A 27,364-nucleotide genomic window follows, 5' to 3' on the forward strand; every position below is an offset into this window, starting at 1 on the left:
TATTCTGCTGGTCCTCAGTGAAAGAAAAATATGGCATGCTTAAAGGAGCTTTTAAATGTTGTTTAAAGGCACTTTTAGATGTCATTTAAAGCCACACAGGTGTTTGGTTGTGTATGTTGGCCTGGTCGTGCTTGGGAGTGCTCGTTGCCTTGAGGTGCATTACACAAAAATGGACTGGGTCAGTTCATAGAATCACAGAATGCTTTGGGTTGGAAGGGACCTCAAGAGCTCATCTAGTCCAACCCCACTGTGGTAAGTAGGGACATCCCCAACTAGACCAGCTTGCTCCAGAGTCCCATCAAGCTTGACCTTGACTGACTCCAGGGATGGGGCCTCCACCACCTCCCTGGGCAAACCTGTTCCAGTGTTCCGTCACCCTCATAGTAAAGAACTTTTTCTTAATGTCCAATCTAAATTTACCCTGCTGTAGTTATAAAGCACCACCTCTTGTCTTGTTGCTGCAGCCCATTCTAAACAGTCACTCCCCAGCTTTTCTGTAGGCCCCCTTCAGGTGCTGGAAGGCAGCTGTAAGGTCTCTCCAGCATCCTCTCTTCTCCAGGCTGAACAACTGCAACTCTCTCAGCCTGTCAACCATCCCTGATCCAGCTTAGGATCACTAGATATCAAACCAGTATTCCTAAACTGTTTCTAGATGGGGTAAATTGAGAGGGCGATCTTTTAAAGCCCATCATGATGTCCTCCCCCTGCACCTCCAACCTGACACAGCCTGTCATGCCAGGGTCTCCTGTCAGATCACTAATGCTGCTGGTGGCCCAGCAGCAGGGTTCAGACGCAGCTCCTGGGACTGACAGATTGGCAGTGCCACCAGTCTGTCCAGATAACACTTTGGAGCCAGGACAGAAAAGTTGTCAGCAAGCATTGAGTCCTTCTGGACTGTGAGCTTCTCTGGCTGGGCTTTTTGGGTCTCAAGGTTTGTTTGGTGGCTCCCAGCACCTAGGACAATGGGGTTTCCGGAGAGATGGAGGAGATTAGATGGTCCAAGCTGGAGGGAGCCCAGTGAAGCAGCTGCCAGCACAACTCCCACAGCACTAGGCATGGCAGAGGGTAACACCAGCAGCACTGGACTGGGAAGAAGGAGAGAGGGACTGGGGGAGTGAAGGCAAAAGAGAAGCTGCCGCAGGGGAATGTAAGGGAGGGGAAAACCAGTGCAGACTTTGGGAGTTAATCTGTAGAACCAAGTCAGAAAAATCCTTGTTGCCACGTTGTTCCCATAGCAGGGATTCTGCACCTCTGCAGGCTGGGGGTGAGGGAGCAGAGTGCCATCGCTGGGAAGCTTTGCTGCCTCCCTGCCTAGTGCTGCAGCTGGGTGTAACTTTAAAAATAGCTTGCTGTAACAGGTGGGCACAGTTTTAGGATGGTTCCCCAAAATAGCAAGTGACTGTGGATATTTTTGGCAAGTGGTTTAAAACCTTCTTCTTTCCAGTTTTGCAGAATCTGGTTCTAAAATCTTCTACCAGAACCAACCTGAGGGAGAGTAATTGAAATGGGGAGATAGAGAGGAGGGAATGGTCTAACAGCAGGATTTGCTTTGTCTAACCTCACCACATGTCAGAAGATGAGCTGCAGTAAAGGAATAGAAGCTGTGAGGAAGGATATGTTTGGTTCCTTTTTTTTCCCCCCATTTCTTTCTTCCTCCTGCCTTCTTCTTCCTTTAACCAGGTCGGGGCATGTCTTCTAACTTAGAGGACCAGACCTCTTCCCCAGGTTTTAACCTTCTCAGTAGGATGGTGACTGTGGCTTTCATGCAGGTAATTTGAACTCTGGTCTGTGTAACTGTCTGAGCTTATATACATATCACACTGTAACTTCCTCCTGTATCAGGACTGCTTCTGTCCCCCAAATCCACTTACAAGAAGTCCTTCCCTAATATGCATGCAATTAGTACTATATTCAGAAATTTGCCTTGGCAAATGTCAGTTTAATCGAAATGTTAGCTTATCAGAGCATTCCCAAATAAAATCTAGTGTTATCTGAACATTGTCATGCAGGAAATGCACTCCTATTGCTTGCCCAATGCATTTAGACCAGATGTCTGATGTAAAAGTAAAGGGAGGAAGGCAAGCTGGAAGTTTTAACTGCATAAAGTGACAATTCAAGCTGTGGGGTCTGCTGAAACTGCAAAATAAAACTGAGTAGAGAAAAGAAAACAGCTTTCAGCTTTCTCCTGGAATAGAAAGTCTGGCATGTCTGTCTGTCTGTCACCCCAAACAGGCTGCTGAATAGCTATTATTGAGCCTTTTCACTTGCAATGACTAGAGCACAGGTTTGGAGCAAAAGACTGCAAGGCTGGCATTTCTGCCTTGAGCCAATGCCAAAGCACACCCATGCCACCACAGCCTTGCTTAAGCCAGGTGGTATTGGAACAACACAAAGTGCCTGGATCCTCAGGGATTGCTTTTGCCACAGCACTACTAATTTTGTTTAATTATTTGTTTTTAGCCAAGACTAAACTCTCTCCTGAGCACAGTGCATGTGAGTGTCTTTGTTCTCTGAACTTGTTCTCTGCTCAAAGAAGATTCGGTTTTGCCGGGTCTTGTTTTAGGCACAGGGAAAAAACTAACGACATGACAACCTTTCTTTCTGCTCAGTGTTTTATTGTTTACCAGATCTTGGCAAGCCCTTTCAGTCAGCATGCTTTAGTGACTCTGATGCTGCAGACAACAAGCAAAGCTAAGCGTGTTCAGCTGAGCATACCTGCTCCGTTCCCACCATGGGACTGGTCTGCTCACCAGGATGCCACAGGCAACTTTGGCTGCTGTGGCCTCAAAGGCAGGAAATTAAGCTAGGAGCCTTTAGGAGGGTTGAAATTTGTTAGTTTAACACTGCCAGTGTGTTTTGGGTGGTTTTTTTGATGTTTTGTTTTTATTCCCAAGTTTCGGTGTTTTGTTTCGTTGGCTTTTTCTACAGCTCTGTCTTTGCAGGACTTTCTGTCTCGAGTGTGGAGTGCAAGCCACAAGTTCCTCCCCCTGCCCCGTGTTTTCGCACCCATTGCCAGATAGCACACACTGTTGTGTGAGGATTTCCCTCCTTCCCAACTGGCAGTTCTGTTTTTTCAGTAAAACATGAGTGGCTTTGCATAAATTCATATGAAAATACAGCTGTATGATGCTTGGCAATTAAAGTGCACTGTCTAATGATAGTGCCCTTGGGTCTTCATTAGGGCTGAGGGCCCTGTTGTGGTACAGGTCTGTACAGACCCTTCTACAGAACACAGGGCCACAAAGTCACCACAATTTTCATGAGCAGAAAGTGCAGCAGCAATTGCTCATCATGTTTTTATTTTTAGTTGATAAGGCTCACAGAAGAATCTCCATTGGCAAGGAAGGATGAGCCAAGTCTGCTTGCTTATTTACGGCCCCTTGTATTTCATTATTTGGCCTTTCAATTTCCAGCCATGGAGAGAGAGAGATCTACCCAAATACTCATTTGACATGCAAAGGGGGAGGGAAGAAATGAGCCCTGGAGGGAAACTGACTGTCACCTGGGCTTGTCATCTAAGATCACAGAAACTCATCTGGATAGAAAATATGCTTTTCTGCAAGCACAGCAGGCCCTTTGGCTTGGATTAGGTTTTGGTTGGTTGGTGGGTTTTTTTTTTGGGGGGGAGCATGGGGAGCTGTTCTTTGTTGTTGTTTGTTTGTTTGTATTTTTGTTGTTGTTTTGTCTTTTACTTGTTTGGGTTTTTTTTTTTTTGGCTGGTTGGTTTTGTTGTTACTGTGTTTGGTTTTGCTTTTTGTTCTTTAATACTAAATGTGGGAGACTGTGTGTGTTTCCTAAACTCATTATCTCTGGAATGTGAGAACAGAACACAGAAAAAAGAAACCCAAGAAAATATTTATTCCAGGATAGCACACCTGCTAGTTTTCTGAAGAGCAGGATGACATGCTGGAGGCACACAGAGCCTTCTTCAGTAGCTTTCTTCAAATGCCACCATTACATTTTCATAAAAGCATTTATTTCACAGTGTAGTCAGTTGGGACATTTATCTGTCTTTGGTCTCTCTTCTTTATTTTTGGCATTCTTGGCTCTGGGATGAAATGGCCCTGTGGGTGAAATTGCCCTGTAGCTGTAATTTCTTTAATACATCCCTACTTGTCTGGTGCAGGCATACTCTGGCTATTATTTGCATGGTAAAAACAAGCAACCCAATTCCCAGACTTGCTTGACAGATAACAGGATCTGTGCCTAACTACAGTCCTACAGCCATCCCTAGCCTGGCTTCCAGGTGGTTTTTCTTCCTCTTCAACCATTACAAGCAGCAGTCATGTGCTTTCAACTCCAGATCCACATTGACACAAAATCCTGGAGAAGAATTTAGCCATGGTGTAGCCTGTAAATCTTTTAATCTGGTGCTTGAGAAAGTACAGAAATCAAGATGTGGGATGACTTCTGGATCCAGGCCATTAACTGGGTTTAGTTGTTTTAATGAGTTTGAATTTGCAAATCTTGCTATGCTGTTGTCTTAGCTACTGAAGAGTATGTTTTTTCCTTTAAATGCAGCATCTCTGCTGAACAAAACAGTTACAATATTTTTATTAAAAACCACAACTTTTCTTTCTCTTATATCCGTGATCCCTTCTGCTGAAGAAGGTAAAGAGGAAAGGAGAAATTCTGCCTGCAAACTGTTGGAGCAGTGTCCTGTGGAGATCTGCCCAGCAAAGCTGTGTGCTACTTCATTATTTTATAGCAACAGGTGTGCTGGCTTAGCACAGAACAACTCCCTCATGCTTTCTCCTCTTCAATTATACCTCTTCCTGGAGCTGGCAGCTGCAGCAGAGGTCAGCCTCCTCCCCTGCTGTACTGAGCCTCAGTAATTTGTTATTCCATATGGTTGAGGTCTGCAACCTGACCAGAAGCTCAGTGCCTTGCACAGGGGCGAGAGGAACAAGAAGGAGATGCATCTCCCTTTTTAGGTTTTAGAAATCCTGCATCCTTTCACACTTGCAAAGGGCCCAGTCCCTGCTTGTGCTTTCACTCCTGAGTGAACAGCATTCAGATTTAACTCCTCTGTGACTATGGTAGGAGCAGCTACTCTGCAAAACATCCCCTGAACTGCAGAGAGATCAGGTTATAGCAGTGAGTGACTGCCTTGGAGCTGGACTAATTGGAGTGCTGTAGTCTGTGTACCACTGATGAGGCCTTTCAGAGCTTTTCTTCCTCATTTAAGGGTGTCTGTATGCAGGGAGAATGTGAATTTGGGACAGCATTCAAAGTAAATTCTGCAGTGATATTTTTGAGGCCACTTGTGCTGTATCAATGCTGGTTGTAGTTTTTCCTCCCCCCTTACCCTTTCCCATGTTTATTTTTAAAAATATGTTGGCATTTAGTCATTTGAGGCTGAAATAAACAGGCAAAAAGTTTATCTTTGCATGAGGGAGAGATGGGAAGAGGAGACTTGCTCTTTTTTTTGAGTCCTTCTGAACCTCACCAGTGGTTCTGCCCAGCAGGAGAAAATGTGTATGTACCTTGGGAAAATCTGGCACTGCTTTATTTTAATTACAGAAGACATACAGAAAATATCCTGTTCTCCTGCTATTTTAAAATGCTATAAATTATGTGGCTTCCTGTGATGTCACATGTGTCATTGTTTAATGTGAGGTAGGGGGTGGGAAAGGTAGGTGATGTACTTTCTGCACAAATTAACTTCAGAAAAGTTAATGGTTTGACCTTCATCCAGAGGAAAGGAAGAGATAGGGAAGCTGTGTTTTTACTGTTTGGGAAAGTAAGGAAGAATCATAAAGACAGGAAAGGGAAAATACCTTTTAACACATGATCTCATTGTTGCTTTTTCACTGGTAATTTATTAGCCCAGTGAATCTTGACTGTGACAAACAGTGCTTGACCTCACTGCAAATGGACTGCTAGTTTTAATAGCACAAGCTTACTTCTGAGAGATTCTAACATTCAGGGATTGGGTTTGATGTTTGCTGTCTTGTGAATGAGGGGTTTTGTTATGTCTGCTTGAATCTTAATTAATTTCTGTAATGTTTTTTTTTTTCCAGTGCTGTGTGACAATGGTTTTGTTAGAGGCAGGGGATGACCTGCACAGCTGAGGGGGATGCACCTTTTCTGGGGTGTTTTGCAATTGAGAACTTTGGGTTTGTTTCAGCAAATGCCATTGTTAGGAACTTCTCATGTTCCCTTGTAAAGTGAAGTTAAAATTTTCACATCTGAGCAAGGGTGACATCTGCCTTAGTTGAGATCTGTTGGAATCTTAGGGTGCTCTACAAAAGTGAGACATCAGGTCTCTAAAGCCTGCTTCCAACTCTGATGAGCAGCTTTAGTTTCACTAGTGAGGAGTTGTTTGGTTTTCAGTATATGTTCCATAAAGACTTCTGGGATCAAACTTTCCATGCATTAATGCCATTAACAGGCAAAAATATGTACTTTAATTTCTTTCCTAGGCATATGCCCAAAAAAAAAAAAAAAGGCAAATGAAACCTGCTCTTTTGTTTTGGTTTGGATTTTTTTGTTTCAGATATTTGTGACTTGCTTGAGACTAGAGAGTGAGTTCTCTGTGTGATATCCTTTTTGATCTGTTCTATACATGGAGCTCAAGCCTGGTCTATGTGTCAAGCTGTGTCCCGGTACTCCCAGCCTCCAGGATGCTCATGTAACTATCTGAATGCTTCTGTATAAGCAAAGTGCTGGAAGAGCAAAGATGCCCCAGTGTCTTGGAAGAACCTGTTTGTCTTGGCAAGAACATGGGTTGCTGGTTTTTCTTTTCATGTAGTTTGTAATTCAGCCTTTTGGTGAAGCAGCTGTCTCCAAAACACCTTTCTTAATCTGAGTAGTAGTTGTGTCTGTATAGGCTTGTTGTGTATACAAGCTTCTGTTCCTCATCAGGTGTTGGGAGCATGGCAGGAATCTCAGGGAAAGGGGATGGTAGTTTGGTTTGTTTTCATTAAGTTTTGGTTGTTTTTCAGCACCCTCCCTTGAAGGCAAGCTAGCCCAGCAGATTTCTTCCAGTCCTGCTCAGCTGTGGACCTAGGAAACAGACATGCTGAAGAAGGGCAGATGTGGAGAGAAATAACTTTCATTTCACTTCCACACCTTTGTGTGTGGATCTCCCTCTTCCGTGCCCATTGCTCTCCTCTTCCGTGCCCATTGCTCTCCTCTTCCGTGCCCATTGCTCTCCTCTTCCTCCCATCACCCAAAAATCTCAATCTAGAACAAAACTGTCTTTTAATACTTTGAGTAATGTGGACTTTGCTGTGAGAGTGTTCAGAGATAGAAGCTGAGGTGCTGGAAGAAGAGCCGATTCTTTTATCTTACTGTATCTGGTATCATGTTCATATTACCGGTTGCAAAGAGACCTTTGTTTCTCTGCTGGTGAGAAGGCCTTGGGAGTGTAGGGAGACTAGTAGTTACTGATGTGTGTTCCTCTGATCCCATAGCAGCATACAGTTGGAGCTCAATTACTGTTCAGTTGGGTTTTTTTTTGAACTACATAATTTTGTTTAAATTGCACATTCTGTAAACTGACTTGAAGAGTTAATAACTGTTTGAATGCTAAATTGTAAGAACATAGTCCAGGTTAAAAATAAAATTGCAGCTGTTGGGACTGAGTTCAAGGCCTTATTAGTATTGTCTTCAGAAAAAAAAAAATACAAAAAATCTGTCCTTATTAGCAAGGTTTTGGGTTGCTGGCCATTAGGTGATTAGCAGGATCCCAAGAGCAGCAAGATGAACTGCCTGTCAGCACTGCGAGGCGCTTGCTTCCCAGCATTTCTTTGTGCAAATCAAACTGAAACACAGAACTGTGGTTTGTGCTTGGCTCTTCTTCACCAGCTCTCTGTGAAAACAAGCATTTGGCAAACCAGGTAGCTAGCATGATCCCTGTGAATCCGAGCTGTGCAGTAACCGGATACAAGGAAAGGAGTTCTTGCTTAGACATGCGCTCCTAAGTTTGCCTGCCTTGGTTTTAAGACAGATGTGAATGTGCCGTAGGGGAGGAAGAATCTGTTTGGGTTTTTTTCCCCTGCATAGCTTCGTCCTTCAGAACGGAGTTTCTAACGCTGTGGCTTTTCCCTCTTTCTCCCTTTCCAGTCCTTCCTCCGGTGCTGGTTCCAAGGCACAGCGAGTACAACCCTCAGCACAGCCTCTTGGCCCAGTTCCGCAACCTGGGACAGAACGAGCCCCACATGCCACACAACGCTACCTTCCCGGACTCTTTCCAGCAACCCAACAGTCACCCCTTCCCCCACTCACCCAACAGCAGCTACCCAAATTCACCTGGAAGCAGCAGTAGCACCTACCCACATTCTCCAGCCAGCTCAGACCCGGGAAGTCCTTTCCAGATGCCAGGTACAGTCAACTTTGGTTCCTTATCAAAAGGGAAACGGTGGTTGGACATCACTAGTACCATGATTTTTATTGCTTAATAATCCCAAATTATAAGACAACCCTTGTGTTCAATGGCAAGATGGGAGATTGGAGGCAATAAAGACTAAGTCATCACTTTGTCTAGTGATATGTTTAAAAGATGCAGAGATGTGGTGCTGAGGGACATGGCTTAGCACCCAGCTTGGTAGAGTTAGAGAATGGTTAGACTCGATCTTAAAGGTCTTTTCCAACAAAATGATTCTATGAGTCTATGAATATTGAGGGGTTTAACAGTGTGCCTGTTCCAAACACAGTTAAAATGCTACACTAAAACTCTCCTGGAGGGATTTAGAATCTTTTGAGGAACCACTTCAGCAGTTCAGCCCACAAAGGACAGTGTTTAATGCACAAGAAGTGTAATGTTACAGATCATCCTTGCTTAGGGAGGGGATCATCAGTTCAGCACAAGGCTTTACTTCTGTGGAAGAAGGATGTTTCTCAGTCATGCTGTTGCTGCTTAATAAAATTTCTGCAATAGTGATGGAATTTCAAGGAACAAATATACCTTAACTGCAAAACAGTTCCTGAAGGTCCTAAAAAGAAGTCCTCGGGCTGTTCTGCTTCCTAAAGTTGAAGTAACAATCTTCCTTTGTTGACTGATAACTGTAGAGCATCCTGTGAAGCTGGCTTTTTTTTTGGTCTTCATATGTGGACGGATAAAATACTGCACAAGCAGCCTGTCACAGTTTTCATGACCTAAATATTAGGAGCAAGACTCCATACAAACACTCACTGATGTTCTGTTTGCATGTTCTGAGGAAGGATGTGTGTAAACAAAGTCACAGACTTGAGAAAATTGTTGTCTCTTATGTGCAGCTAAATCAATAGATATCTGCTGCTGATAGTTGTTTCTCTTCAAAATTTTTCTCTTCTGAGTGAAGACTACTAAATTTGAGAGGCAGGAGGGGAGGAAAGAGTTTGTGTTGGATTTTCTGAGGAAATGTGGAAAGTTGCTGCAAGCCCAACTGCCTTCCTTCCCCCACCCCCCATATGGTTGGGGCTCTTCCAGCAGAGATAAAAGCTTCTCTAACAAGGTCATCCTGAACACTGACATGTGGAGTTCACTTGATCTTTGAGGGTCTGTTCTGTCCACATGCCTGTAAAGACAAGTCAGCAGCTGCAGTGAAGAAATCAAATTGGAGAAGAGGTCAAGATCCTGATGTCCTTGATGCTCAGCTCTGGGCAGTTGTCTGTCTTGCAGTAATAGGGAAAGAGGCTGACTTTTGGAAAACACACCAAAAGAAAGAGCAAACCCCAGTTCTCTTCTGTTCACATGACCACATTTTTTACCTACTTCTGGCCTGGTCCTGAGATCTCTGTGGGCCTTAAAGTCTGTATTTCAACCTGCAAAAAACATGGGCTGGAAACATAGCAGAGCATTCTTTTGTGGCTTGTTGCAGGGAGGAGTGATGTGTTTTTATTGCAGTTGTGCTTAATATGCCCAGTAATTCTTTGCTTTCCTGATTCAAGGTCTATGATTGCTTTCTTAGCTATCTGGTGGGTGGAAGTTTATAGCTGAGTCAGGCTGGAAGCATTTCCAGGCTAAAACTGTGTCTGTGGGTATGTATATATACTTTAAAGTCTGTCTCTGCCATTTCTATATTTAGCCGATACTCCCCCTCCTGCTTACCTGCCTCCAGAAGATCAGATGACACACGATACCTCCCAGCCAATGGACACCAACATGATGGCACCCACAATTGCCCCTGACATACATAGAGGAGGTAAAAACACTTTCTTCTCATCTTCTGCTTGGCTTCTTATGAATTTTCAGTGTTAATAAATGGATATATGTTGTTTATGGAAATGGTTCGCTGTGGAAAAGAAAGGAAAGTCATCCCTGTTTGGGTTTTTTTTCTGTTGTATGGGGTCAAATAGTAAATCTAGAGAAAAATAATTATAAGTATTTATTGAAGACAAGAAGCTATCACAGAACTCTCTAAAACTGTAAAATGTATGGAGTATATTACTTTCTTATTCCCAACCATATCAGCAACCAAAGTAATTTGTGTTTTGTACCTGTAACTTCTACTAGTCACAAAACCAAATTCCTATGATGCTGCACATTTCTGTGTGCAGTGCTGCAATTACACACATGCAAGGAAAGGAATCTCTTTTCTCTTACAAATTCATTGATTTATTGGAACAGTGCAGTTAATGCCATGTAAGGCAATGGAAGAGTGGATGACAGCAGATATGGTCAGGTAGAAACCTGATCAGAGGATGAATGCTAATACTGTCAGTTAGGCAAATGCCCAGAGACATTTTATATGGGCAGCTGGAATATCTGTATCTTTCATGTTCATTTATCATAAAATTGTCTTTTCTTACTACTTTCTCTTGAGTTATAAGCTTCAGTCCTTAAAGGATATGCTTTTAATAATTCACCCTTTTCCTGGTTGTAAAGGCGTTTGAAGGTTTGTCCCCATTTTTCTTCCACCTTTGAGTCATGCAGTGATAGTGCTTGGTTCAGGATTCAGAACTGTCTGAGCTGTGGCATTGCTGCAGACTATAAAAACTGTAGTAAAAAAATCCCTATTGCTTTATGTACTATGACAGAGACATCTTTTTACACGTTGCTTTTAAAAGCCTTCACAGCCAGCCGTGAGTGCTGAGTAAGGCATTTAGTGCATTCATCACGTTGTGAGAAGCAGCCACTTTAGAGAGCACCTAAGCTTACACTGCTGCGGCCCATGCCAAGAAAGAGCAGCAAGCTGGAGGCTGTGCCAGAATGATTATCAAGATCACAGGCACATGAACAATGTAACTGTTGTTTGATTATTTTATATTTTTTTGGTACTTGTTTTGTTGCTAAGCTTGATGTCTGGTTTCAGGAAGTATATTAGCCCTCTTGGAACGTTTTGGATAGCTTTTCTGCTAACTGTTTACTCTGTGTGTGGAAGGAGTTTTGCATGTGATAAACCTTATCTGTAGCATTTCACTTTTCACTGATCCAGTGTGTGCTTTCTAGAGGGGCTTGCAAGTAGGATGAGGGGCAATGGTTTGGAACTGGAGCAGGATAGGTTTAGGTTGGGCATAAGGAAGAAGTTCTTTACAATGAGAGTGGTAAAATACTGGAACAGGTTGCTCAGATGTAGTTGAGGCCTCATCCCTGGAGACATGATGTGGGCAGCCTGCTCTAGTTGGAGGTGTCCCTGCTGGATGCAGGGGTGTTGGACAAGATGACTTTTGAGGGTCCCTTCCAACCCAATGTAATCTGTGAATGCCCAGTCCTTGCTGGCCCAAAGGACATTTATCAGTGTTTGTGCAGACCTTTGCTTGTTTGTCCCTCTCACAAAATCCACAAGTACTGTAGAGTTCCTCTGTTACGTGAGCCTTACGATTTCCTTCTTGTTTTTTAACATTCAACCATGGCAAGATAAAAATGTTGCCTAGTAGTACTTTCTACCTCCTAGTGGTTTACTGCAATGGATTTTCATCTCTGCCCCTTCATTTAAAAAAAACAAACCAGGAGATACCTTACTTCTGTGTGCCTTCATGTGTTTACTCTTTGTGCATGTATCCTGTACATAAAAAAATCTGCCGCAGGTTGTGGAAGAGTTTTCACTGGGAGCTTACTGCAGCATTTTTGTTGCAAACTTTTCAGAAGCGTGTTCTTCATGATGTTAGTCTTAGGAGATTTGGTTTAACAAGCTGCATCCTGTCAATGAAGTTGGGTAATTTCCATTGTTGGCCCATGCTGGGAATAGAGAGACTAAACGCACCTGCTCTGCATGACTTAAAGCAAATGTGAGGAAGTTAGGATGAAATCTGTGTGAGAGAGATATGATTCATTCGGTAAGAATGGCCAGCTGGCAAGATTTCTTCCTGACTTTGAGAACTGGGGCAAAGCTGCAGCTTTGATAATTGCTGGCATCTTCATGGGAGTTAAAAGTGTAGTAACCTCTTGCTGATAATTAATGACTTTTTTTCTTTCTTTTTTTTTCAGTGACATGCAAGGATAGGAAATGGTAGGACATCAGGAAAGATCAGCTCCCTAGTCTAAGTGTTTTAAGCAAGTTATTGGGCAGCAGTAGACACTCTGCTCGAAGGTTTAGCACAGTGATGTGGGGTGCTTTTGATTATTTGCCATCTTTTCTATCTGCTGTGTACTGCTGGTTTGGGGAGAACTTTCTGGGTTTTGTTTTGCATGTGTCAGATAACTCTTAGCAATATGAGGAAAACATGAACGCTGGTTTTAGTTGGCTGATTTCATTAAAGGCTTGGAGCTGGCAAAAGGAAACCTCTTGCCAGATAAACAGGTTTTCCTGTAATACCAGTCTGATTTTCATTTGAGCACTTTGACCTGTAGTTGGAGCTTTAATCTGCAAAGCTGGTATCTTAGCAGCAAGCCCAACTGTGCTAGGCTTAGCAATGCAGTAATCTTCCATTTAAATGAAACAACACGAAGTGACCTCATGTCTTCTCTGCCTCCTTTTATTTGGAGGCAGTTTAGTAATTTGTAGCTGTATTGGGCACTTAAAAGGCTGTGCACTGAGTGGAGATACCTGAAAAAGCCTATGCTGTTGTTGGACACCCACAAGCAGCATCCACTCATATTGAAGATGAACTTCATGCATGATCTGCAGACAAATATCAACCTCTCTTTGTTTTTAACATCTCCTACCCTTTCTCCAAGAAGCCCAGGAGACAGATTCGTGCACTCCCTGAATGCTGAAAATTGATCTCCCAACTGTATATTTAAGCTACCACCTTATACTTCATGGTACCCAAAGTTACAAGAGGTCTGATGTGGTTTCTCCTGTCACTGTGACACTGCAGTAAGCACAGAGGTGACTTGTAACTTGGTAGCTGAGTAAAATGAAGTAGAAGTTCATTTATTAAATTGGAAAGGAAGCTGAGCTGTGTAACTGCAGTGCTTCTGTGTCATGTTGTAGAAGATGGGACAGGGACATTGGGGCACTGCTTGGGGTGTGCCCAGGAGCTTCCTGCACTTTTCTGTTGCCTATCTAATGCCATCGTTCACCTCTTGTGAGTCTTGTGCAAGTCAAGCTGGGGTGACATTATTCCATTGTATGTCTGCTGTGAAAGGTTCAGAACTAACTGAAGATAAAACAGCTTTCATAGGATCACAAGATGTTAGGGGTTAGAAAGGACCTTTGAAGATCATCAAGTCCAAACCCCCTGCCAGAGCAGGACCATAGAATCTAGCACAGGTCACACAGGAACACATCCAGATGGGTCTTGAAAGTCTCCAGAGAAGGTGACTTAGGTACAGTCACTTATCTAGCTCATCTTTTAGTGATCTCCAGCCCAAATCTGCAGGTTGGTGAATCCTTGTGTGTCCCAGCACTGTTAGACTCCAGGTTTGCATTCTTGCTTTCCAGATGTTCAGGCAGTTGCTTACGAAGAGCCAAAGCACTGGTGCTCCATTGTCTACTACGAGCTGAATAACCGCGTCGGGGAGGCGTTCCACGCTTCTTCCACCAGCATCCTGGTGGATGGCTTCACTGATCCTTCAAACAACAAGAACAGGTTTTGCCTGGGGCTGCTCTCCAACGTTAACCGCAACTCCACCATTGAGAACACGAGGCGGCATATTGGCAAAGGTGAGGTTTGGGTAGCTGTTGTCTGGGGTTTGGGAGGCCTATTTCCCACAGACGTGATGGTCTGGGCCACTTGCCTCAAGAGCAGGCTGGTCTCCCCAAGTCTGTGAGGTGAATGCTTGTGTTGGTAAAGATGTGATTTTTCTGGCCAGTTCTTATAAGCAAAGTATTGTTCTTACCTAGTGTGTAATTACAGGAAGCTTTTGCCCTTAATCAATTTTTAATTACCTGAAGGCTAAAATAATCTTTGAGTGAGAATTAAGGCAGTTTGTTTATTGAAATATCTTGATTGATCTTGATTTGGTTAATAAGGAAATCCAAATTACAGTTCTTGGCACCAAATTTTTTGCTAGCCTTAGTTCCAAGGTAAATGAGTGATCCTAGCACGTATTTAGAGAGGCAACCTGCTAAAATACTTCTGCCAAATGCATTTTTCCACAGGATGGTGATTCCTTCAATAGGAATTTTGTGCTTCTCGTCCATGGCTGAGACACTGCCCTGCAAAAGAGAAAAGCTTGGTTTATGTCTGCCTTGGTGCGGTCCTTTTTTTCTGAGAACTCACCTATAATGCACATGACAGGCAAACTGACATTGTCCCCTGCAAGTGGGCCATTCCTGCCAGGCACATTTCTTAAGTGTTTGTTATTAGCAAACTGAATTTTCTGAGACAGATGAGGGTTCAGCATGCCCCAGCAGTGGGGTGTGTGTTTTGAGAGCCAATTAATGAAAAATCTTCCTTCTTAGAGAAGGAAAGAACTGAAACTGTCAGGTCTTCACCTGGGAGCCCTCAGTCTGGAGAGCTTTTCTCTACGTGAGAACTTGTGCAACTCTCGGCAGCGCACTCAAGTCCTAATACTTGTTCCTTCTTTTCCTCCCCATCCATCTTACCATGTATCTAACACCTCATTTGTTTTCCTGTGAGAAGTAACCCAGCTGCAAGCAGAGCTCTGCTGAAGCACTTAGCTGCGTTGTGTACCAAGGCAGCGCGGAAGACAGGGATGCTGTTGAATAAGTAAATATGTACAACTAATGATTGTATAGAACTGTTAAGTCTTTGAGGAAGGAGGAGTAAATCCCAAACTTGAAGACAGAGCTGTAAATGTTTTTGCAGATCAAGTGGGAGTATCTGTGTACTCACACAGGAACACACGTAGTCAGCTGGAGAATCTTGAATGACAGAGCACAGTTAAGGCTTTCTGACTGGACTTCAGTTTAGTTTTTTAATTCTGTGTGTTCACTTCTCTGACTTGTGACACTGTGAGAGGTGAAAGGTTTGAAGAGTAAATAATCCACTCTTTAAACACAAAAGGCAAATTTTCTTGCTTTCTTGAAGCCAAAATTGAGTCCTGCTGACACTGAATCTGCACAAAGGTTCCCTGTTGTGTCTCTCTTCTGGGGCTTGCTGCATTCAGTGGCAGATGAGGGAGCAGGGTGTAAAATTGGGGTGTACCCTCATTAGACAGAATCATCCAAGGAATACAAAGGTAATTTTCCTTTGACAACTTTCTGGAATTAAAGCAAGCTGAAAAAGCTTATGCTTTCAAAAACAGCACTCGGAGCTTTCCCGGAGAATCCAGCATCAGGCTGCTTTAGTATCTACAAATCATCCAGTAGGTTTCTGCTCTCTCCTCTTGCATTCCCAATTACTGTTTTACATAAACACAAAGACAAAATGTCCAAGTTGTCAGCCATCCACTATACTGCATCAGAAGTACTGCAGTGCTTGCTAGTTCATTCTTGTTAAATATCCAACGTGTCAAACTGCAGGAATTACAGTTTTCCCTGATGTAGGATACAGAGACCCCTGTCAAATCCCTCACTGATAGAACAGGAAAGTGAAAATCAGCTTTGCAGACAGACAATGTTCTAATATGCAATTAGTGTTTATCCCTTGAAGCAGAAACATATCTCTGTGGAGACGGAGCATGAAAAATAGATACTCAGAGTGAATTCCTCTAACCTCCTTATGGCAACCTTCTCCTCCCAGGTGTTCATCTCTACTACGTTGGTGGGGAAGTGTACGCTGAGTGTCTGAGTGACAGCAGTATTTTCGTGCAGAGTCGGAACTGCAACTACCACCATGGGTTCCATCCCACCACAGTCTGCAAAATCCCCAGTGGCTGCAGTTTGAAGATTTTTAATAATCAAGAGTTTGCTCAGCTTTTGGCTCAGTCAGTGAACCATGGCTTTGAGACAGTGTATGAGCTTACGAAGATGTGCACTCTGCGGATGAGTTTCGTAAAGGTATGTGAAAACTGCCTTGTCGGTGTTCTGTAAGAGAAGCAAAAGAAAGCATTTTGTATTTAATGTGGTGATTTGGAATGGTCCAGTGCCTCCCTCCACTGACCTGTTGAATTTTAAGTATGGAATAATGTCCATTAAATATAAGACAGATCTTAATGAAACAAAGTTGTCTTTGTGTTTGAAACTCCATCTAGCCACATTGCTTAGAAAGCTTGAGGTGGCTTGCAGAAGGTGTTTCTTCATATGCAGCCATAGTGAAGCATTTCTATCATGTCTGTTAACTGTTCTAGTTTCACTGAATTGCTCCTTGTAAATGCTTATTGTATTTCAGTTGAATTATTGTATTTAATATGTGTATAGATTGGCTGTATAGAGAGAATTACTTGCATGGTTACTCTGGAATTATGGAACTCATCTTTTCAGTGGCAAGGTACAGCACAAGCAAGATTAGAAAGGAAAAGAAGTATTAATTACTTGGTGTAAAAGTGGAAGAGCCACCGATTCATTATGCAGCAGCTGATTTTGCCCCCCTTTCTTTCCCATTGTTACAGTCTGTCTCCTGCTCTGTAAGAGGCCCAGCTGAACCTCCTGTTCCTGGGTGGTATTTTTTGAGAGTTGAGCTGGGACTGCAGCCATTATAGTGCTTGTGGGAGTGTAGATAGCTCAATCCTCTAAATCTGTCTTGACCAGCAGCTCCCAAAGTAGGAGCTGCAGTAATTGTTTGGAATAATATAAATACCTTTCTATTCTAGGTGGGCATGCAAGGTCAAGGTTTGTGATGTGGCATATGTGCTGACATAAAAAGAGCTGGTCACGTATCTGACAGATGGCAATATGCTGAAGTTCCCTTCTTGATAGACAGATAGAAACTTCCAGGTGTGTTTAGGGCAGGGATTCCTAAAATAGAATAGGTTGTTTACAGCTCTGCATCCTACAGAGCTGTATGGCTGCGATGCCTGAGCAGTTGCCCAGGACCTCTTGTGTTTCGGATGTTGCACTGCACGGTGCTTGGAGCTGCTGCCTCCTGTGCTGGGTGATCCCTTCAGTAGGAGTTAATACAGACCAGCAGACTGTCCCTGCGGCTACTTCAATCTTGTCTGCAGACCTGCCCCCCAAATGGTTCCCATTTAAACATCATTCAAAATCAGTTTCTATGTCTGCTTGTATCTTTGGTAATTACTGTCACTGAATCAGGTGTGAGCTGAAACAGAACCTATCTTGTCTTAACTTCAGAAACAGCCTGCTTGGGTGTGACCACATCCTCTTCCTCCAAAGAGGAATGTTTCTGACTTGTTACTCAGTTTATCATGTCCATCCCGTGAGTGATGCTTTGTTCCTTGTCAGACAGATCCTCATCCCCACTTCCATAATGTCCCTCTATGGCCTCATTTTTAATTTGTGGATCTGCTTGGCAGCATTTCCCCTCAATTTGTTCTGTTTTTGGTGTTGACAAAGACTTTATTATCCCCCTCTTCAGAGGCTTTATTGGGACATTTTGCAGCTGGCAGTGAGGTATTGGGAATTTTTGGACTGCCACAGGTTATGCCTATAAAAATTTAAAGACTTCCATTCCAAGAGATCTTAAAATGACACCTCCTCCAAATTTCTTTCTTTCAGCTTGAGGTTTGTTTGTTGAAATGTAGTAATAAGTTGGCGCTTCAAAGGCCTTACACTACCTAGCTGATAATGAAAGCTAGAGTATTATGGTAAGAAGGAAGATGATTGAAGTGTGCTTCTCATATATTTGACATCATAAAATAAGGAGGTTTGTTTTTTTTTAATTCTATTTTTCTTCTTCTTTCCCCACTTACGATTCTGTGTGTCCAGGGCTGGGGAGCTGAGTATCATCGCCAAGATGTAACAAGCACTCCATGCTGGATAGAGATACATCTTCACGGTCCCCTTCAGTGGCTGGATAAAGTACTTACTCAGATGGGCTCTCCTCATAATCCTATTTCTTCAGTGTCTTAAAAGGTCCCAGGCTCTGCATTTTGGAAACAATTGAGCCTTGCATGTACTTGAAGGACGTATGAGTCAGACACACACTTTGTCATTTTTTTTTTCCCCTTGAACTGGCAACAGCTGAATAAGAGCCATTAAATACTTGACTTCTGTGACCAACACTTGGATTCAGAAAAAAGAAACCACCAACAAACAAAATGCCTTTGACATACTGTTGGTATCAAGAATTTTAGTTTACATTGTAACGTACTGTTGCGAAGTTGGTTTGCAGGGCTTCGTGCAGCGGGGACGCCCGAGCCAAAACCGCAGCCTGCCGGACCCAGTTCCTGAAGGAGCTTCCTGTCCCTGGCACTCTGAGATTCTCTTTCCTCCTTCCATTCTCCCTGTGTCCTCTGGGGCTGAGAGGCAATGTTGGCAAAGTCTGCTTTCTACAGGCTCTCTGCAGTACATTTTATCACCGTTTGTCTACGTTGGTGGTTGCTGTTCTCTTTAAAAGAAACAAAAATTGCTAAGGTTTAATCTCAATAACTGTGTCATAATCTTTAAAGTTGTGTCCTGACCATACTGCTGTAAGAATGTTAGGTATGTTTGTTTGGTTTGGTTTTTTTTTTGGGTAAATGTATGTACTGTGTATTTGAAAGTTTAGAGATTAAGTAGATTTAGACCATAAAGGAATTAGGAATATTTGAATGGGGGGGGAGGTGGGAGCGGGAAGGGGAAAACGACAAGCGAAATGTAGAATATATTGTAAACATAGCTTGTTAGCTTAAACTGAGGTCTGAGTTTTGCTGTGCGTTTCATTTTTATAGTGGCTTCATCTTGTTTAATTCTGGCTGGTTTTGCCTCTTCATTTCCCACCCCCCTCACCCCCCCCCAAATAGTTGCCCGGCTGGCTAATTCTTTCCCTTGTGAAGAGGACAGAATGATTAATTCCTGTAGTTTGAAGGCTGCAGCTCTGTGTATTTCAAGACAAAATTGTACAGAGTGCTCTTTAACTATTGAGCAGTTTTATACAGTTTCTGTAACAGAAGTAGGCTTTTAATTTTTTTTTTTTTAAGAGAATCTTGTTTTGCCAAACCTAATAACTGTTAATTGTTTGGAGGACTTCAAAATCCCTGTGTGGGTCTATTGCAAACTTTAAAGAATATATATATTTTTAATTTTTTTTTTCTTTTCTTTCTTTCTTTTTCTTTTTCTTTTTTACTGCTTGGTTTATTTTCTTCTCTTCAATCTTTTATATTCACATAAGCTGTAGTACTTTTAAGAACCTTTTTTCCAAAACTAGTGGGTCCTCTTTACTGGAAGTTTTGAATAAAACCTGTTGTTACTGCTTACATTTGATTAAAACCTTGTCTTGTCCATTTCTTAGTAGACTCTTAGCAAACCAGATAAAGACATGGGCTTGGAGGAGGAACAACTAGAAATGAAGATAAGCTGAGCTTTAGCCATTTATGACTAGTACAGGTTAGTAACCCTACTCAACTCAGTGTATGAGAGTACTCTAGAGGGAAGAATTTTTTAGCCAGGCAATATCAGAGTGAACACAGTAACACTGAAGCATCCTAGTCAGTTAAACCTTTGTGGGATTTTGACATACAGTATTGGTAGGAGAGGATTGTTTTGCTGAAGTTGCAACCTCAGCAGGTCCTGCTGCTCCTGGCCGTGGCTGTGGGGAAGAGCCTCCAAGCTCCTTTCCCCACACCTCTGCCTTTGCTCTGGGGAGAGGAGAGGGAGGGGCTGGCCCTTTGCAGTTGCAAGGTGTCTGTCAGGTGCTGGGAGATGAAGACAGAGAGAGACTGGAGATGCAACACCTGTGCTTGGCTATCAGGACCACGCAGTGCTAATCAGGACAATGAGGGAAAGCTGTGCAAGAGGGATGACTGTGTGTGTCACTAATGAGCAATGGCCCTTTTTGGAGAATGACTTAATCCCATCTTAAAAAAGTCAATTCCATTGCAGGGTCCCAGTTTTTGCAAGATCCTTCTGTTGTGAATTTTTCTGTGCTGTTGATGCTGTTGAAGTGCAGTGTACATAATATTTTTCTTTGTCTGTTACCCAGCTTTTTGTTTGTGGTGAGGAGGCATTAGGTGTAAGGAAAAAGTACCTTCATATGATGGCACAGAGTATCCCAGCTGCACCCAATTAAATAAACTGAGAGGATTGGAGTAGCACCTGAGACTAATAGCCAGAAAAACAGGAGATAGAACAGAAGTTACCTTGGAGAAGGCAGCTGCTAATCTAAGGCTCTTGTGAAGATTTTTGGCAATCTTGGAGAAGTTTTCTTACCAGTTTGCCTCACTTTGGATAGTTGGAGTAAGAAAGCTGGAGAAAGCACACTCCAAGAGAGAAGGAAAAGAGTTTCTTGATGATCTCTCAGAAAACAGAAGGCAATGAGAGCTAGAGACTCAGAGGGTACCTACGGTGTCGACTGTAACCAGGTGAGTCCCTGGTGCTTGTTTGGTTTTATTTCCCCATATTTTCCTGGGTCTAGTTTTGTGAAAAATGTGGGAGAGAGTACTTCAGAGTGAAAAGCCAAGACAGTTCCCATTAGGAGAAACTGAAGATGTGTGACTGACTTCTTTAGAGAAAGAATTGAGGGGAAAGTAGGGAATAGTAGATGTGGAGACAAATGCTTCATGGAACTGAATGCATTTTGAAATCTGTGTTTTGGCTTTTAAGTACTAGAAAGAAAATAGTCCTCCCTAGGTGGAGAAGACTCTCTAACCATGTAAAAGTTGCTGGTGAACCTTTAAAAGACTTGAGGAAAGCTAAGAGAGGTAGTCATGGTTACTTGTGTTGTTTTTAGGAACCACATAATAAAATGAATGTTTTAATGTAGCCTGTATCAGAGTCATGGACCTGCTCACTAAGCTGGTACTGCTAGTGAGTTTGATAAAGCCAGTCCCTTACTAAATCACTTCTCTGGCCACTGTAGCTACGTTTTCACAACTGCATTTGTCTTTTGTAGCCTCAAAGAGTGCAGTTCTGTGACTATTGTTGTTCTAAGACAATAAATGGGTGCAGAGATGTCTGAAATTTAGATGGCCCTTTCTTGGTGTGTCAATCTCCTTTGTCTTGCCACACGTGAAACTTTTGAAAGGCAGCCGTGTTTTGATGGTCTCTCTCTAATTGCTCTGGTTTGTTTTGCTCAGCACACTGTAGTCTCTTATTCTGCTCTTGAGAATTCATGGTTCATAACCATGAACTGGCAGTCACCCTCTTCTGGATGCATGCCTAAATATACAGCATAACTCCACCATCACCAGGCATGGTGGAGCAGTATATTTTTTACATGCATCATCTCACAGTTAATTTTCTTCAAATATATTTATTTGTAATTCTGTGCAGGCAAAAAGTGAAAATAGCTCTTATTTTACTCTGTCCCCTTATGTCCTTGACTTACACAGCTTAATGAAGAGACACACCTGTGTCCTGTTACCCTTTAGGGAGTGTTCTCTGTTCCCTAAGCTCTCCTTCCCTGACTTCTCTATTCTTGTTGAATTTCCTTATTTTTTTCTGAACTCTTTGCAAATATCTTTTGTCTGACCCTTTTCTCATACCTCCTGAACACTCTGACAAAGCCCCTCTACAGTATGTGTGCCAAAGGCAGGGAGAGAATTATGGGTTGCTGTAGGAACTGGGATCATAAAGATATTCATGCTTCACAGGCATCCCCCTCTTTCAACCCTTGCTGTCTCAAATCCTTTCTGGAAGAGGAAGGTGAAGTGACAGAGGTTCATGCTATTGGATTTCACTTTGGCCTGGGATTATTGTTTTAAAGGCTTTAGAGCTAAGATTCCCTTCCCTCCTCTCCAGAGCAAACTCACTTAGTTTGCATCTCACTGAAGGACAGTAGTCATCAGCCAGAGTACTCAGGTACTGTATTTAACAGTTGTGTTCCCTGACTGCTGCCTTCAGCTTCACAAGCAAGCCTTGCACTTGTTCTTGTCATCTCTCCCAGCAGGCTCCAGCATAAATAACTGGTGTGGTTTGCAGAATAAAGGTCCTATACTCTCTGCTCACCTTGGTGACTTCTCAGAGGGGAAACTTCTGCAGCACAAATGAAGCTGTGGGGCTGCAGCAGCTACATCTGATGGGGTATATGGTGAACTGGTTTTCATGAAGCAGTTGCAAAGGAGAGACAGCCTCCTGATCCAGCCTGTTGCAAACACTAAAAACTCCAGTAAGATTTATACTGTGGGCATCCCTTGGGCTTGATGTGGGTACAGGGATGAGCAGATCTGTGGCAGCGAATGGGCAAGATGGAGTACAGTTTTTACTCTGGTGTGATAAATGCTTTACAGTTCAAAATGATGTTTGGATCCTCAGTGTATGTTAGCTTGTCATGTGGCTGAAGTAATCAAAAGCACTGTCAAACAACTCCCCAAATTTTACAAACAGTACAGAAGTTTGTATCATCTTTCAGGGATGCAAGAATTTTTAGTCTAATGGGTGCAGATTCCTGCAGATACTCTTAGGAACTGGTTTGCAGTTTCCCCTTTTGATCCTGCTGCTAAGGTAGGAGTTGGAAAAAAACCCCTGTATCATCTCTTCATGATCCTGCTAGCTCATCTGGGACTGTAAATCTGTACAGCTCAGGGATCTGCTGTAGGTAAATTTCAAAGAAGTGGGCACCTTTGCATGCTTCAGATTGTAGACAGGGCTTGAGATCTGTAGCAGTGATAAAAAGCTGCCACTTGCAACTCTGCATTGCAGTAAATGTAAAATGAGCTATAATTATATTACAGAGGGACCCTGCACATGCCAACAGCGTTTCCTTGCTCACAGAGTTTGGTTTAAGTGGACAGGTCACTTGCTTAGACATGGTGGGAACAGTTTGCCTTTGTAAAGAGTATTCTGATTTTCCTATTGCAGCTTCTTGCTTTCCTCAGCATCCCTGTAACATGTCAAAACATTCTTTTATATGAAGAAATATGGTGTGCCTAACCTCCCCTTCCCTTTCCCTTCCTTATATGATGACTTTGAATTTCTTGGTTTTCTCTTCCTTTAGATTACTGAATCAAGTTTAGTACAAACAGGAGAATGAGACTCAATGTGTGTAGTGCTGCAGCAGGTCTATTTTCCCAGAGCACTTGGTTCTTGGTGGGAGAGCAGGGTCTGTATCAACTCTTTCACTTCTGCCTTCTGTTGATTCTTTTGGGGTTGGTAATCCTGAGCTTTTTCAGATATGTTATGTGGAGACTGGAAGATGGCTGCTGTCCCATCAGATATTTCTTCAAGCTTGTGGACCAGTCTCCTCCAGTCAAAATCACCATAGACCATAGTGCTGGCAGCAGCACTATTTGAAAACTGGATCCAAGCATGGCTTAGTTGTGCACATGGCTCAGGCAGTGGTTTGACTACAAACAAACTTAACAGACCTCTCAAACACAGCTTGAGCCCTGTGTCTGTTGGACTTGGTCCAGGCTGTTTTCTAAGGCAGAAAGAAGCTACCTTGATCTGTATGCTCTGAAGACTTAGTTTCAGGAGTTGGATTTTTATCTTGTGCCAGGAGCCTAGCTTTGTAAATACTCTTTCATGGGGTAGCTTTTAATTTGGGTGTGGGGTTTCTTTGTACCCCTACTGGTAATGATTGGTGCTAATTCAGGATGCACTCTGGCCATTGCAGCAAGCTCTGTTTTCTGATCTGCTATATTGCTCTTGGACTTTCAGGAATCTTGTCCCTGCTCTTAGCATTCCTCTGATTTCCCCAAGTCACAGGAGCACATCTGGGCAGAGCCATAGGGCTTAGATGAGTTTACACTGATTGATAGAAAGCAGCTATTTGCATTCTATAATCAAGATGTTAAACTTTCTAGAAATGAATCATCTTTGAAATGGTTCCTAGAGAAGTGCTGGGATGTCTTGGTGTTGGCATGGGCATGTGGTAATTTAAGCAGTTACCTTGAGGAAGGAACATTAAGTTTGAGAAGCCCTGATTCAGCAAAGCATACTTGCTGAGTAAGAGGCCTCCTGATCTGACTGATGGGATCTGTTAGCGCCACACAGGCCCCAAACTGGGGCTGGCCAAGCAAAAAATGATGTGTGTATAGTGGCACGGGAGGGTCCATTGAACTTGGTGAAGTTTTAGTTTAGTGGGGTTTTTTGTTTGGTTGTTTTTTTTACAGGTTGGGCTGCTAAGGTTAGGGCTACACAACAGCAATTTCTGATCTTTCAGAGGTAGGCTTAGCATAGTGGCCTCTGATATTTCCCACTCCCCACCCCTTCAATTAGACAGGGGTATGATGTTGCTTTTATGGTGAGCAAAACTTCTTGTTAGGGAGATGAAGAGAACTGAAAGCTGTTCTTAGTCTAATTTCTCTCCCATCTCTGCCCAAGTGACCCTAAGAAACAAACAAGTCAGCACTGGACTGGTGACCGCCTCATTAGAGAGGAGCAAGATGAGCAGTGGTGACGCTGATGTAGCCAGGGAGCTGAGCTGGTGAAGACCAGGTACAGGAAGAGCAGCTGTCTGAAAAAGAACCAAGGGAGTGTCTTCACACACAGGTTTTCTTCCCTAGGCTGTTCTTTCCTGTGCCAGCAGCTGTGGGTGGATGACTGGGTATGTCCATGCTGTGACATGGAACAATCCCAAATGTGTGAGTCTGACCTGGAACTTTCCTAGCTGAGCCTGCATGGAGGCTGTGTTGCATATGAACATTGTGTTGAACTAGAGTGAGGGGAAAGGATTGCCTGCTCTCACTGTGTGTGCTGTTTATGGTTATGATGCTTCAGACTTCTCTGGATGCTCTTGCTCTTCCTTCAGATGGATGAAAACATATGCAGAGTACTTGGCCTTCCCTTTGTTTTTTTCCATGCTCTAGTCACCCCTTGTGTTTTGTAAGGCATTGCTTCATCTCCTTGCTCTGGAAATCACCCTGGCCTCACCCAGGTGGTGTACACAAGAAGGCCAGTCAGAATTAACTCTTTCTACACCTCTCTATGGTATGCCTGGAAACTGACAAGCCTGTCACATAAACAGGAAATGGCCCTTGTAAGGGCCCAAGTGCAGTGAAAGCCTAGACACACTGTTGGCTATCTCCATGTGGGAGCCTTTCAGTGACATCCAAGGTGGAAAACTTGGTTGTAACTGGCTGCCACATGCTGGATGAATGCATAGACACCAGATGTAGCCTTACATATTGAAGTCTTTTTGTAGAATCAGTCTGAAACAAGTATTATACATACAGCAGGTGTGGGTGAAAGCCTGCACGCAGGAAGGTCATTTGCACAGAACTGGGCTGGACCTGCAGTACGAGGAGCAAGGTTGAGGTTTATTTGATCTGAAGTTTCTGACGTCAATAAGTAGTAAAAACTAGAGAGGTAGTATGCTGTCTACAACTACCTGAAGGGAGGTTGCAGCCAGGTGGGGGTTGGTCTCTTCTCCCAGGCAACCAGCACCAGAACAAGAGGACATAGTCTCAAGCTGCACCAGGGAAGGTTTCGGCTGGATGTTAAGAAGTTGTTCTTCACAGAAAGAGAGATTGGCCATTGGAAGGTGCTGCCCAGGGAGGTGTTGGAGTCACCATCACTGGAGGTGTTTAGGAAGAGACTGGATGGGGTGCTTGTGCCATGGTTTAGTTGACTAGATAGTGTTGGGTGATAGGTTGGACTTGATCTCGAAGGTCTTTTCCAACCTGGTTAATTCTATTCTATTCTAATACTAGTTGTTAGAGACAGAATACAATGTACATTTAAATGCTGGCTAGTGTGCCAGTAAAAGCTGGCTTAGATTCCTCAAAACAGGCCTGATGGTTTCCTAGGCACATCTAATAATTAGGCACTCTCCATTTCTATATTTTCAGATGCATGACCCATATTCTGTGTCTGGTTTGGGTTTTTCAAATGCAGAGCTAGAACACTCTTTATAAAGCTCCTACCTCTCATTGTAGCCTGCTCCCTCTTTCTTCCTCTGAGCTCTTAGGGAGGTTTTTGAGAGCATAGCAAAAGGGCTGATTAAAGGAAGTAAAGCACAAGATTATGTAGTGCCTTGACAAAATATTTAGTGTACACCTGGAAAAACAAACAGTTGTGTTCATCTGTTATTTTTTTGAAGTATCCTGTGGATTGGTTTTGGATTGTTGTTGAGTGTAGCTTCCAGACTGCAAATCTGACAGCTGTTGCTGATTTACTACTAAGGTACAAATTCTGGTCCTGGAATTAAATTTGAAATGCCCTTTCTTTAGAGAAGGCAAATTCTAACAGACCCTATTTTTAAGGCACAGGTGAGACTGAAAAATAGTGATTTACTTGCTCAGCATGGGCTTGTTGTGCAGGGTAGTTGTGCCCTTTAGGCACTTTTCCAAGGAGTGCAGGTCTCAGGATTGTCTTCAGAAGAGATTAATTAAGCTGATAAGCAAATATCATTCCCTCAAATGAATGTGTTTTGGGTTTTTTTTGACTATGTTTCTCTGATATGCTTGAAAGGGGAGTGGTTTTTCTAAGTACTTACTGTGTTTTCCAAAGCATCAAAACACTTACCCAGCAAACAGCTGAGCATCACTGTGGGGTTTTGTTTGTTTGTGAAAAAGGCAAGGGACAACACCCTTCAACAACTGCATCAAATTGAAGAGGGGAGGTAAGAGATTTTTTTTCCAATGGAGAAAAAATGCACATGCTCTCATCTTTTTCGTAGACCATAGGGAACAAAAGTAAACACTGGGGGCAGGGAGGAGAAACTTCTATCAGCAAAGGTAATACAACACTGCAACAAGTTCATCTGGTTAGGTTTGGGAGGACTGGTCATTGGAGATTGTCAGTGGCAGGTTAGAAGAATGCATGTTGCACGGGTGTCCTCAATGCTTTCTGGGACTCCTTCCTGCTCTGTGCTGCGTTCTGAACTTTTAAGAACTGAATTCTGTGAGAGATGCTGATGTTGAGGATCACTTTGTCACTTGAGCATATTTTCATGCCTGTTGAGACATACTGATTTAATATAAAGCAGGCAAGAGTATTTTCCCCCTCTTCTTGTTCCACATGCCTCTGTGGTTCAAGTAGAGACGAGTTACAGCTTAAAAAAATGCAGCGATTTGCACAGCCACCCTAGTCACAAACCTCCCTTTCTGCTGGAGGGCATGTTCTGCTAATAGCATTTAACCTTCACTGGGAATGGCTGGGGTATGAGTGTCTCATACAAGGCAATCTGGAAAAGAGCTTTTCCTGCAGCTTATCAATATTCCCATCAG

The 27,364-nt window shown here is 43.0% G+C and overlaps 1 protein-coding gene across 2 annotated transcripts in view; it reads left to right on the forward strand.

The window, feature by feature from the left end:
• The window catches only part of SMAD1 (SMAD family member 1), a 43,446-nt gene extending 25,022 nt beyond the window's left edge, over nt 1–18,424 (forward strand). For both annotated transcript variants that reach the window (XM_054172571.1, XM_054172572.1), the window contains exons 3-7: nt 8,071–8,328; nt 10,014–10,130; nt 13,755–13,976; nt 15,961–16,217; nt 18,045–18,424. In XM_054172571.1, coding sequence (XP_054028546.1) covers nt 8,071–8,328; nt 10,014–10,130; nt 13,755–13,976; nt 15,961–16,217; nt 18,045–18,188 — 998 coding nt within the window. In that variant the 3' untranslated portion in view covers nt 18,189–18,424. The remainder of the gene's footprint in view (nt 1–8,070; nt 8,329–10,013; nt 10,131–13,754; nt 13,977–15,960; nt 16,218–18,044) is intronic.
• The last annotated feature ends 8,940 nt before the right edge of the window (nt 18,425–27,364 follow it).

The sequence above is a fragment of the Dryobates pubescens genome, chromosome 24, assembly GCF_014839835.1.
Source record: "Dryobates pubescens isolate bDryPub1 chromosome 24, bDryPub1.pri, whole genome shotgun sequence".
NCBI lineage: Eukaryota > Metazoa > Chordata > Aves > Piciformes > Picidae > Dryobates > Dryobates pubescens.